The sequence below is a fragment of the Aegilops tauschii genome, chromosome 1, assembly GCF_002575655.3.
Source record: "Aegilops tauschii subsp. strangulata cultivar AL8/78 chromosome 1, Aet v6.0, whole genome shotgun sequence".
Classification (NCBI taxonomy): Eukaryota; Viridiplantae; Streptophyta; class Magnoliopsida; order Poales; family Poaceae; genus Aegilops; species Aegilops tauschii.
Window position 1 is genome coordinate 326,547,667 of NC_053035.3, and position 14,083 is coordinate 326,561,749.

General features: G+C 46.9%; 1 protein-coding gene across 1 annotated transcript; it reads left to right on the forward strand.

Annotated features, from left to right (window-relative positions):
* The first annotated feature begins 3,836 nt into the window (after positions 1-3,836).
* On the forward strand, positions 3,837-7,595 carry LOC109753994 (nuclear pore complex protein NUP50B). The gene is made up of 2 exons (XM_020312921.4): positions 3,837-4,155; positions 6,047-7,595. Exon 2 carries the CDS (start codon positions 6,062-6,064, stop codon positions 7,331-7,333), a length of 1,272 nt encoding a protein of 423 aa, XP_020168510.1. The 5' UTR covers positions 3,837-4,155; positions 6,047-6,061; the 3' UTR covers positions 7,334-7,595.
* Positions 7,596-14,083: the final 6,488 nt, after the last annotated feature.

Sequence of the window (14,083 nt, forward strand, 5' to 3'; positions counted from 1 at the left end):
AGATACCTGTAGTGCACCTTTATAGCCACCCAGTTACGTTGTGACATTTGATACACCCAAAGCACTCCTATGGTATCCGGGAGTTGCACAATCTCATGGTCGAAGGAAATGATACTTGACATTAGAAAAGCTCTAGCAAACGAACTACACGATCTTGTGCTATGCTTCGGATTGGGTCTTGACTATCACATCATTCTCCTAATGATGTGATCCCGTTATCAACGACATCCAATGTCCATGGTCAGGAAACCACAACCATCTATTGATCAACGAGCTAGTCAACTAGAGGCTTACTAGGGACATATTATGGTCTATGTATTCACACATGTATTACGGTTTCCGGTTAATACAATTATAGCATGAACAATAGACAATTATCATGAACAAGGAAATATAATAATAACCATTTTATTATTGCTTCTAGGGCATATTTCCAACACGTTTACCCATCGTTTGCTATTTTTCTCGAGAGAAGCCACTAGTGAAACCTACGGCCCCCGGGTCTCTTCTTTATTATATTTGCCTCTGCGATCTATTTTACTTTGCTTTTATTTTTAGATCTATTAAATAAAAAAAATAAAAAAACCTTGCTGCAATTTATTTTATCTCGCGTTCCCGCGAGATAAATCTATCAAATTATTACAACTTTCTCACGCCCGTTTGCCAATTTCTGGCGCCTTTACCTGCTACCTTCTGAGCACTGCGTTGGTTTTCCCTTGAAGAGGAAAGGGTGATGCAGTAAAGTAGCGTAAGTATTTGCCTCAGTTTTTGAGAACCAAGGTATCAATCCAGTAGGAGGCCACACTCAAGTCCCACGCACCTACACAAACAAATAAGAACCTTGCAACCAACGCGATAAAGGGGTTGTCAATCCCTTCACAGTCACTTGCAAAAGTGAGATCTGATAGAGATGATAAGATAATATTTTTGGTATTTTTATGATAAAAACTAAAAGAAAAGAAAGCAAAATAAACGGCGCCATAAATCGCTAGTTGTTGGGAGTTAATATGATGGAAGATAGACCCGGGGGCCATAGGTTTCACTATTGGCTTCTCTCAAGATAGCATAAGTATTATGGTGGGTGAACAAATTACTGTCAAGCAATTGATAGAATTGAGCATAGTTATGAGAATATCTAGGTATGATCATGTATATAGGCATCACGTCCGTGACAAGTAGACCGACTCCTGCCTGCACCTACTACTATTACTCCACACATCGACCGCTATCCAGCATGCATCTAGAGTATTAAGTTCATAAGAACGGAGTAACGCTTTAAGCAAGATGACATGATGTAAAGGGATAAACTCATGCAATATGATATAAACCCCATCTTTTTATCCTCGATGGCAACAATACAATACGTGTCGTTTCCCCTACTGTCACTAGGATCGAGCACCGCAAGATTGAACCCAAAGCTAAGCACTTCTCCCATTGCAAGAAAGATCAATCTAGTAGGCCAAACCAAACTGATAATTCGAAGAGACTTGCGAAGATAACCAATCATACATAAAAGAATTCAGAGAAGATTCAAATATTGTTCATAGATAATCTTGATCATAAACCCACAATTCATCGGATCTCGCCAAACACACCGCAAAAGAAGATTACATCGAATAGATCTCCAAGAGAATCGAGGAGAACTTTGTATTGAGATCCAAAGAGAGAGAGAGAGAAGAAGCCATCTAGCTAATAACTATGGACCCGAAGGTCTGAGGTAAACTACTCACAGATCATCGGAGAGGCTATGGTGTTGATGTAGAAGCCCTCCGTGATCGATGCCCCCTCCGGCAGGACGCCGGAAAAGGCCCCAAGATGGGATCTCGCGGGTACAGAAGGTTGTGGCGGTGGAATTAGGTTTTCGTGGTGCTCTTCGATGGTTTGGGGGTACGTAGGTATATATAGGAGGAAGAAGTAGGTCGGTGGAGCCATGAGGGGCCCACGAGGGTGGAGGGCGCGCCCAGGGGGGTAGGCGCGCCCCCTGCCTCGTGGCCTCCTCGTCGGTTGCTTGACGTCCACTCCAAGTCCTCTGGATCACGTTTGTTCCAAAAATCACGTTCCCGAAGATTTCATTCCGTTTGGACTCCGTTTGATATTCTTTTTCTGCGAAACACTGAAATAGGCAAAAAAACAGCAATTTGGGCTGGGCCTCCGGTTAATAGGTTAGTCCCAAAAATACTATAAAAGTGTATAAATAAGCCCATTAAACATCCAAAACAGACTATATAATAGCATGGAACAATCAAAAATTATAGATACGTTGGAGACGTATCATTACCCGAAAGGGATTGACAACCCCTTTAACATATCGAGTTGCGAGTATTTGTTATTTGTGTGCAGGTGTTGTTTACGTAGTGTTGCTTGGTTCTCCTACTGGTTCGATAATATTGGTCTCATCACTGAGGGAAATATCTACCGTCGCTGTGTTGCATCATTCCTTCCTCTTTGGGGAAATACCGACGTAGTCTAGCAGACATCAGCCGTCGGCCGCCGCTGCCGGCAAACAAAGCGCCAACATTGAGAAAGCTTGAAGAAGCCCTCGCATCAATGAAAAGAGTACGATGTGTGTGGCAAGCAGGGGAGACGAAGAAGACGCCCCCCACACACATGTATCAGAACACCCACATGCACGGCAGAAGCACCTTCGACAAACCAACCAGATTGGAAACGAACAAACCCATCGACATATGGGACCAGAGAAAAATCGCCGGTGAGAAACCCATAAACCCACTGACACGCGACACAAGAGAGGAAATCAACAGTGCCCACAACAAACCGACATAAAACACTCCAAGCCTTTTTTTTATAAGGGTTTGTGCAACTCAATATATGGCCTTTGGCCTTTCCGTAAAAAATAAAATCAATTGTTCTCTTATAGCAATCGAACCAGGTCAACTCAATTATTCTAGTCCATGGAGGCAACTTCTAGGTAGGTTGCTATGTTAACATTTACTCTCTGCATTCCTCTATGTAAGGTGCATTATTTTCGACACGGTGACCAAGACACAAAATTATAGACATGTTAGGACGAAATTACCCTCGGCAAATTTTTTGGTTAGTGGCAAGTAAATCAGTTAGTCCAGAAAAGTAGGAGATACATGCAACCGATAGAGAGATACTTTCCTTCATTTGCTACAAGAAAAGATACAAACAATCAGGAGAGAGATACTTTCATTTTTTCTGAAGGGCTAACAGGGGAATTATGAGAGATTAGAAGAAATGCACCTTACATTTTAGAATTTTATCAAAAAACAAATACACCTTATATAAGGGAATGGAGGGAGTATTAGTTAGAGTCCAAAATGAGAGATAGTGCTTAAGGGCGATAAAATGCATATACATTGTCAATTTAATGGATCTAATAGCTGCGAACCAACCTGTGGTTGGATGGTTAGAGGGACGGTGGTATCCTCAGCCCACCAGGGTTCAAATTCTGGTGCTCACATTTATTTCTGGATTTATTTCAGGATTTCCGGTGATGTGCATTCAGTGGGAGGAGACGTTTCCATCGACGACGAGGTGCCAACGATGACTTCGTAAATTTCAAGATGATGTGCCGGCTTTAATAGCTTTGCTAATAGTTTGACACATATGCAATTTAGCCTCATTTTTTCTTGTTCAGTCACATAAACTTGGTCATAATTGCCAAATATATGCAGTTCAAACCCTTACCATAATATAAAGGGAAAGATTACATATTACCCTCCTTTCGATACGCGAGATAAAATAATCTTCCTTTTTTTAGGGGTAAAATAAAAAGAAATAACTTCCTTTTTCTTGGAGTCCTAAAAAAACATCTTCCTAATTTCTATCTCGTTGCTCCGCCTTTTCGGCCCACCAAGGCCCATCACGCTGGATTCAACCAGGTAGAGAAACCACGAAGGGTTTCCGGAGGAGCAAAATCTAGGCGCCGCCGTCGCCACTCGGCTCACGCCTTGGTCGCCCGCTTCTCCTCCCTAGGTTTTCTTCGCGCTGCTCCTCCCCGGCTACGCCTCCGCGCGCGCTCGTCGTCTCCATCCGCCTCCGTCTCCGTCTCCCTGGCCGAGCTCGTCGCCGTCCTCCGTAGCGGCTCGCCCGGTCGTCGTCGCAGCTCCCCCCGCCGGAGGTTCTCCGCCGTCCTGATCCGGCCGGCTTCGCTCGTCTCCCCGGCTCAAGGTGCGACAATTATCCTCCCTTGCGTTTTTCCCCTTTCTCACGCGCCGAGCGAGGACCACGCGCTCCGTCTCTCGGGCTAGGGTTGAGACGTGAGCTAGGTTGTTGGATGCGGTAATGGGTCACTCGTTGAGTAGGTTGAGACGGCACTGGGAAGATCTGGATTAGCCGCACCTCTTCCTGGTTTCTCACAGCAAAAACGAGACTGTGGTGCTTAGCCTGTGCTATGGATGGTTTTATTCATATGGGTTCCTACTTTCTTAGAGAAAATTCCCATTTAGTGACCCATCTTGGTGTTTAATTTTGGAGTGTTAGTTCTTTGTATATGTTATATGCTTGCTGTAGCATACTCGCTATCAGGCTTCATTGTAAATTTTGTAGCATTTTGATAAGTTAAAGCATGCAGTCTTTGCTCTTTGTGCTTTCTTTTTTCTAGGATTTATGTTAGGGTTAGTATGATAGTTTTTTTTCTTGCCTAGGGCTTGTTTAGTTTTTGACCTGCCCCCTGTTTCCTGTCTACTTTTATACAAAGTATAATAATCTGACCTACACCTTTATATTAAAAGCTATGTTCCTATGTATGTCTAGATCTGTAAAAAAAACTATGTATGTATGCCTAGAAATATTGTAATTTGACATATAGACCCAAAACATGCGAGGAACATCAATATTAGTAGAAGACATGAAACAAAAGCTTTTGTTGCGGAATGAAATTCTAATAGCTAGGCATGTCAGTTACGAACTTACGAAGTTACATATATGTGGATTTATGATGAATCTATGTGACACAAAGTATCCAATCTCCAAAGAAACTTGGTGCTATTCATTAAGTAATGTCTCATGTAGGTTTACCATAATGCATTTTGTGTAAGATATGTTATTAAATCATTGAGTTTCTGCTTCGAGAGTTAATTTCGCTAACATGGTGTAATGAAGACTGGCTGCTTTGGTCTATATGACTATGGCTGCAAAGTTTGTTATCTGCAAATAAAACATTCAAACTATGCTATATATTGAGCTCCAGCTTTGGTGCTTTCCCTTCTATATCAATAAGATCTACTGTAACTTGTCCACCTACCTATGTCACTTGGCTAATGTCCAGTATTATAGTTTTGTTTGTTATGTCAATTATCCAATACAGAAAACAAACTTAGACAAATTTAGCTTAGTCACACAAGTTTGTTATGTCAGCATGTTACATAAGTTTGCCATTGTACTTAATTTTCGAAGTAGTTATGTTTTTAATTTTGCATAACTTCTTGCCATGCCAATCAACTTTGCACTGCAGCTTGGCTGCCATTAGGAGTTTTCCTCTACATCAGTATATTTGGGTAGACTAGATTTTTATTTGTACTCTGATTGAATATTTGTGATTGTTGCTGTATAGAAATTATTCTGCTTTAGCTGCTAAATAGCACCTATATGGCTATATCTTTAAGCATAATGTTGCACACATGACATATGCGAGACAGCGGGAGTTGTCTGACTGACATATAATGGGGACGCATGGCTTCTAGCTCTCTAGGAGATGATACCATGCCTTTGGTATGTCAGTACTGTGCCAACACTGCGTCACAGGAAAATATTTGTTTCCCACGCGGCGCCAACCCAGAAATTACCGTTTGACATGTTGTTATGGGCAACATAGTTTTCCTTCACAACTCTTGTTTAGTCTTTAGTTACAGAGATGCCGAGTGAAGTCAAGAAAGTATTCATGTTAGCTTCCCTTTCAATTTTTTAGTTTGCTTTATGGTTTATTCTGTATGTGGGTTGGTGCATTACAAAAAGAAGGAATCAAAACTGTGCTAATCTCTGATGTTGCATGGTTACTTCTGCAAACTATTTTGTTAATTTTCTCTTCAGTTTGTTGATGTTTTTCATTATTTTAATGTAGCCAAAACTTGTAAGGATGGCGGACGAGGAACATGCTCAAACTTCTAGGAAGAGGGTTGCAGACAAACAAATCAACAAGGATCATCCTGAGCCTGATGATGACTCATCGGAACAAGAGACAGGAACATTTAAGAAAGCTAGTGAAGAAGTGATGGCAACCCGGAAGATTGTAAAGGTTCGGCGTCAGCAGCCATCAGCAGCTCCTTCAAATCCTTTCTCTGCAATTAGATTCACCCCCAATGATTCCATTGCTCAAGCGAGTATCACAGTCTCAGAGCCTCCACCTTCTGATGTTAGCAATGGCAAGTCCAGTGCCCTAACTGAAGCACCCTCTCAACTTGTTGAGTCAGATGGCAAGGCAGAAGTTACAGTGGATGGAACTGGTGAGGACAAAGTGGTTGTTGAAGAACTCAAGGAAGATAACAGCAAGACATCTGAAATTGAGGGCAAAACAAATGATGGAGATGCTGAAGAGAAGAAAGCAGTGGATGAAGCTGGAGGTGAAGATAAAGTTAGCAAGGATGATGATGAGAAGAATGATGAAGCTGAATCAGGGACCAAGGATGGATCATCTGAGCAGAAGGATGCTGATAACAAAGGGCAGTCATCATCGCCGACACCTCTTTTCTCCTTCACCAATCTGTCAAGTGGCCAAAATGCTTTCACAGGACTGGCTGGAACTGGATTTTCAGGCTCATCATTTTCATTTGGCTCGGGCTCTAAAGACAGCTCAAATGCTCCCCTATTTGGGCTAAAGAGTGATGGCTCATCATTCCCTTCTTTCAACATTGGTGCTACCAACAATGGGAGTTCTGCCCCATCACTCGCCACTGCAGCAGACGCACCGAAGAAATTTGCCATGTCAGAGGGCCCAGTTGAAACCGGCGAAGAGAACGAGAAGGCTGTATTCACTGCTGACTCTGCTATATACGAGTACCTCGACGGCGGCTGGAAGGAAAGAGGAAGGGGTGAACTGAAGCTGAACATCCCGGTATCTGGCGGTGAGAGATCTCGGCTCGTCATGAGGGCCAAGGGCAACTACCGGCTCATTCTGAATGCAAGCCTTTACGACGACATGACGCTGAAGGACATGGACAAGAAGGGCGTGACGTTTGCTTGCATCAACAGCATCGGCGAATCACCGAGTGGGCTCACCACATTTGCTCTGAAGTTCAAGGATACCGGCATCCGGGAAGATTTCAAGGCTGCAGTGGAGACGCACAAGGCGAAGAAGGCTTCGGACACGCCAAAGACTCCCGAGGGCTCCCCGAAGGCGTCCGACGTTTGAAACCCACCCCGGTGTTCCGTGTTTTGATGTGTATGTGTCGGAGCAAGGAGCCGAGGCGTTCCTTGCTCATCCTGGAGTCTTATAAAGTTAAAACATATCGTACCCATGTCATATGGTTTCTGGCGTGTCCTGTTGCTGGTCTGGAACGGTGGGTGGTCAGTTGAACTTCAATTAAAGTCATAAATCTTGGTAAACTGGAGAAATGGGACTCGTTTCAGGCTATATGCTTCTTCTGCTATGCGATATGTAGTATATTCAGTAATGTATTTGAGTGAGTCATCACCACATCACTATTTTATGCATGTTAGTCGTCGCGTTTGCACATGTTTTTTCACCGGTTGCTGCATTTCGCAGCTTTTCTACTTCAGAATAGGTGGACTATGGCGCTGGATGGCATGTCTGTACTGTGAATTCAGTCTGGTTTTACCATTTAGTGTCCACAACAGTGCCATCATGCACTAGTTTTGACACACTTCATGTTATTTTGAAGTTGCAACATGAGTCTTTGTTTATATTGCAGATATTTGTAAAAAGTGTTTTTATGAGGTCGAGCATCTGCATACTCTATCAAGCGCGGGCTGAGCTTGTTTTAACTTGGGTGTATCTGTAGAACCCTTTTGATCCAATTCTTTTTCTGTGGTATTGAACTTGTTTGGTTTTAAGGATTAGAATCCTCGGAAAGTTTTCACGTGGGTCGCTTTCGTACTCAACTCAAAAGAATTTTCCTTTCCCGTGGACCTCGAGCTTTTGGAAATGTTCTTTCATGTCTACGACGACCATGCATGTTTTAGACAGCTTTGATTATTTATTGCTAGTACGTTTGCAGTTCGGGCAAAAAAGAAAAAAAAAACACGCCATGGACGCTTTTCCTACTCTGGGAGGGAATCCTGCCAAGAGCCAACCAAACATTCTCTAGTGGAGTTGTACTAATTTGCAAGTCATGACTGGACATCCTATCAAACAATGTTTTTCGTTTTGGAATCACTTGATTCAAGTCGTGCTAGTACGCAGTTTTCACCTCGCCATTCACGCGCCCGCGTACCTAGGCATGGCAATTTTTTTGAACACTAGGCATGGCAATTGGCAAGGCATCCGAAAGCGACGGCGATCGATCGAGTGCGACGTGGACCGGACTTATCTTAGGTAGGAGTATATGTAACAACAGACACGCGGACGTGGCTCCGCGGCGCGATAGGGTCGGGCGGAAAAGGACGAGACGCCAAAAGATCGCCGCACGCACCACGGCTGATAGATACTTCTGCGCGAACCAATGTGTGATTGAATGCTTAGGAGGATAATAGTATTTTTAGAGAGTTTAAATTTTGGTACTAGCATTTATCCTGAATTTATTTTAGAATTTGTGGCGATGCGTGTTTAGTGAAAGAAAAGTTCCTGTCGACTACGAGAGCTTACGGTGACTTTGTAAAATCTTAAAATGATATGCTGTCTCAGTTTCTCGAAGGTGCTCATACCAATATGGTATGCGTGTGTGCGTTCATAAGAGTAAGTGTATGCGCCTATATATGGGATTAATATCTTAAAAAAAAGTGCAATAAATATATCGCTTCGGTCCGCACGTACTGCTAGCATGAGTAGCCAGCGCTCTTCTTTCTCTCATGGTTGGGTAGGGTAGCTATTGCTCTTAATTTTTCTGTATCTGTTCTTTTCAGGGACAAAACGGCAGGTTATAAAACTGCACGCATGTACCACGCGGTTGGTTGTTCTATCAGGCCTGCGATTTGGCATTGGTGACGCCGTCATTTTCGGGTATATTACCGGTTTTGCTCTCACCGCGTGATGAACAACAAACAAACTATCGATTGGTTAAGAAAACAACTCCATTTTTGTTTGATTTGCAGGTTGATTGCCACGGGAAACAAGAAGAAAAACCCACGCGAAACACGTTGGGGTATAATAAGAGTCGAATCCACTATCCCTAAGCATCTATAGCTGCGGTTAACAAATCCGGCATCCTATACGTCCGTCGGGAAGTGGCTCAACAATTCTCAAATTGCTACATCCACATGGGTGTATCTCGAATCGGATACACTATATCTATACTAAAGCATGCAACCCGATTACCAAAAGATCTTCATAGTTCACATAATCCATATTACTAACGGACAAGTTCTAAACTAGATTACTAATACTTGAAATAGAAGACGGAGAGACGGCGGAGCTTCACCACTTCCTCGACCCTTTGCCCTTTCGGTCACCGGCGTTGTTGTAGACGTACACATAGGCGTCGGCCGCAAAGGTGGGTCGTTGGAGTCAAAGTCGTCGGCGACGTTGGAGGAGGAGGAGTCAAAGCCCTTCAACCTCCGGACGGCGCGGTCCTGCTTCCTCTCTAGCTTAGCCACTCTCACTGCCTCGCGTGCGGACTGCTCCAACCCAAGCCGGAGCACCTTTACGTCTTTTTGATGGAGCCAGCCAGCGTCCGTCTGCGCCTAGCCCACGCGAGGAGGTGCTCCTCCTCATAGGGAACTGCCGGCAGCCCGCGGGCGGTGGGGTAGGACTGTGCAACCACATCTGAGGCTGCCGCCCTTTCCCTAGCTCGCTGCCTCTCACGGGGGGCGGCGCGCGCCTCGGATCGGGCGTGCGCATCCGTGGCGCCGATGAAGTGGGCAGTCAAACCAACCGCTGCCCTTGAGGATCAGCAACCGGAGAGTGAGGAGGTCGACGGACGAGCAGTCCAGAGAGAGAGAGCTGCCCCAGTCGGAGCTGCGCGCAGGGCTGGATACGAGGGGTGTCGGACAACCTGGGCATTTGGGGCCGCTTTGAGGTGCCCGAGTGGGTCTTTTTTCATAGGTTAGTGACCGGTCCACCCGCGCAAACATTTGAGACAGGTTTGAGGGGCCTGTTGTAGGTTCACTATTGCGATGGTGACCGCTGACTTACTTGGTGATAGATTTGCTAAATACGGTTACTGTGATGGTGCAATCTAACACTAGTTCCTATGTGTTGGTTCCAAAGGGCATCTCCAAGGCGGACCCGCAAACCGCGTGCATCCGTACGGACCGGGTTGTTCGGATCGGGGGAGCCATCCAACGAGGACCTGTATCGGTCTGCGGGGCGGTCCAGACATGATTTCTCCCACAAAATGGAGACAAAAGTTGGGGAGGTCTGCGGGAGTCCGGACCCGGGACTCCATCCTTCCCATTTTCTCTCCTTCCTTCTTTCTCTCTTGCGTCGCCGCCGCTCCACCACCCCGGCTACCCTGCCACACCCCCTACCGAAAATCTGCTTCTCCATCGCCTCCGGCGCTCTAGCAGGGCTCCCCGCCACTTCTCCTTCATCTCCGTTCAACCCCCTGTCCTTCGACCGCCCCGCCAGGTACCATCCTCTACCATGCCCAACAACTGTTCAGTGAATCGCCGAAGCTGAAAACAGTTGTCCCTTCTTCTTTTTAGCAATGGATTCCGATTTGGAGTAATATACGAGCAGTATGCTGAGTTGTCCGACGGCTCGTCGGACGAGGAGTACGCCGATGAGATGGCGATGATGCAGGCAGTCCTTGAAGACGCGGAGTGTGCAGAGAAGCTGAGGGAGTCCTGGACTAAGGGGTCCTCGGGCGTCCGGCCTGTTAGCCATGGGCCGGACTAATGGGCTATGAAGATACGAAGACCGAAGACTGCACCCGTGTCCGGATGGGACTCTCCTTGGCGTGGAAGGCAAGCTTGGCGATCAAATATGAAGATTTCCTTTCTCTGTAACCGACCTTATGTAACCCTAGATCCCTCCGGTGTCTATATAAACCGGAGGGCTTAGTCCGGATCAAGATACTCATTACCATAGTCATACAAGCTAGACTTCTAGGGTTTAGCCATTACGATCTCGTGGTAGATCAACTCTTATAATACTCATATTCATCAAGATTAATCAAGCAGAAAGTAGGGTATTACCTCCATAGAGAGGGCCCGAACCTGGGTAAACACTGTGTCCCCCGTCTCCTGTTACCATCGATCCTAGACGCACAGTTCGGGACCCCCTACCCGAGATCCGCCGGTTTTGACACCGACATTGGTGCTTTCATTGAGAGTTCCACTGTGCCGTCGTCAAGAGGTTTGATGGCCCCTTCATTCATCTACAACGATGCTGTCCAGGGGGAAGTCTTCCTCCCCGGGCAGATCTTCGTATTCGGCGGCTTCGCACTGCGGGCCAACTCGCTTGGCCATCTGGAGCAGATCGAAAGCTACGCCCCTGGCCATCAGGTCAGATTCGGGAGTTTGAATTACGTCGCGGACATCCGCGGAGACTTGATCTTCGACGGATTCGAGACCGCGAGAGCCGCTCCCTGTCACCTCAATGAACATGACTTAAGTCTGTCATCGGACCACATCCAGGAGATAGCTCCTGTGACTACTCTGGCCTTAGATCCGGAGCAAATCGCGCCATCCGAGGACGGGAAGCTCAACCCCGCCACGGAGGCCACAGATTCCGCGGCGTTGGAGCCGCACACAGACTTAGCCTCATGTGGTATCTGTGTCACCGGAACTCCGGACTCGTTTCCGGCTATAAGTTCCAAACCATGTGCGTCCGCGGACGCCGAGCTTGATCGGTTATCGATCTTCGAATTCAGCGCCGCAGACATCTTCCGACACTCGCCTTTTGGAGATGTACTAAACTCATTAAAGAATCTGTCCTTGGCGGGGGACTCACAGCCGAATTATGTCCGGTTCGAACTGTAGGCTGACGATGGAGAATTTCGCTTCCCACCCACCACCCACTTCATAGCCACTGCCGATGACTTAACCGACACACTCGATTATGACTCCGGACATCGACGGTATGGATGACGATGCCGGAGAAGAGGAGGCCCAAGCCACGCTGTTCACCGGACGATGGACGGCCACTTCCTCATATGACGTATACATGGTGGATACGCCAAAAGATAATAGCGGTGATGACAAGGAAAACCCAGTGGAGGGTGACCCCCCTAAGACACAACCAAAGCGCCGGCATCAGCGATGCCGCTCTAAACCACGCCGTAGCAAGGACAGCAACACCGACACAGCAGACGACAACACTCCGGACGGTGACGAAGACGTAGAAGACCACGACGAACAAACTGCCGAACAGGACAATCAGGAGGATGGGCAAGTCAGCCCTGACGAACAGGCCATAAATGAAGACTTGGAGGACGGTAGTTATCATCCGCTCTCCGAGGAGGAGGTGAGCCTCGGCAACGAGGACTTTATCGTGCCCGAGGAACCCCTCGAGCAGGAGCACTTTAAGCGTCGGCTAATAGCCACTGCAAGGAGTCTGAAAAAGAAGCAGCAGCAGCTCCAAGTTGACCAAGACCTGCTGAACGATAAATGGACTGATGTCCTGGCAGCCGAGGAATACGGCCTCAAGCGCCCAGCCAAAAGTTACCCGCAACGTAAATTACTACCTCAATTCGATGATGAGGCATTGGAGCCCATACCATCATCACACAATGCGGCGGATCGACCACCACGGGGTCGAGACAAAGCGGCAACTCAAGCCGAACACCAGCCCGCTCCACCTCACCGTAAGGGTAGAGATAAAACAGCTCGGGGGCATACCTACGACCTGCGGCAAAAATTGGATAATAATGCAGGGCATACTAGATCGATCTATAGATCGCGAGGGCGTGCCCCGACACGTGACGACGGCCACCTATTCAGACGCAACAAGCCTAGTCACTCTCGGGCCGAACTCCGCAGACGGACTCCATCGGAGCTACGTCGCGATGTGGCCCGATATTGAGGCGCCGCACACCCCCTTTGCTTCACTGATGAAGTAATGGATCATGAATTCCCAGAAGGGTTTAAACCCGTAAACATCGAATCATATGATGGGACAACAGACCCCGCGGTCTGGATCAAGGATTTTCTCCTCCATATTCATATGGCTCGTGGTGATGATCTCCACGCCATCAAATATCTCCCACTAAAACTCAAAGGACCAACCCGGTACTGGTTGAACAGCCTGCCAAAAAACTCTATCGGCGGCTGGGAAGCTTTGGAAGAAGCCTTCTTGGACAACTTCCAAGGAACATACGTCCGGCCTCCGGATGCAGATGATTTAAGTCATATAGTCCAACAACCTGTGGAATCAGCCAGGAAATTCTGGACTAGGTTCTTAATTAAAAAGAACCAGATAGTCGACTGTCTGGATGCCGAAGCCCTAGCGGCCTTTAAGCATAGCATCCGCGACAAATGGCTCGCCCGACATCTCGGGCAGGAAAAGCCGAAGTCCATGGCGGCCCTTACGGCACTTATGACCCGCTTTTGCATGGGCAAAGATATTTGGCTAGCCTGTTGCAATAATAATGCAAGCGAACCCGGTGCCTCTGAAGCCAAGGATAACAACGGCAAGCCCCGAGGCAACAGACACAAGCGTCGAATCAATGGCAACCATACCAATGGCACGGCGGTCAATGCCGGATTCGGTGGCTCCAAGTCCGGTCAGCGGAAGAAGCCGTACAATAAGAACAATTCGGGCTCATCCAGTCTGGACCACATACTCGATCGTCCGTGCCAGATACATGGCACCCCTGAAAAACCAGCCAACCACACCAACAGAGATTGTTGGGTCTTCAAATAGGCCGGCAAGTTAAATGCCGAGAACAAGGAGATGGGGTCATAAAGCAAGGACGATGACAAGGATACCCGGACACCGAACACAGGGGGACAGAAGAAGTTTCCCCCTCAGGTCAAAACGGGGAACATGATATATGCCACACACATCCCCAAGCGGGAGCGCAAGCGTGCACTCTGGGACGTC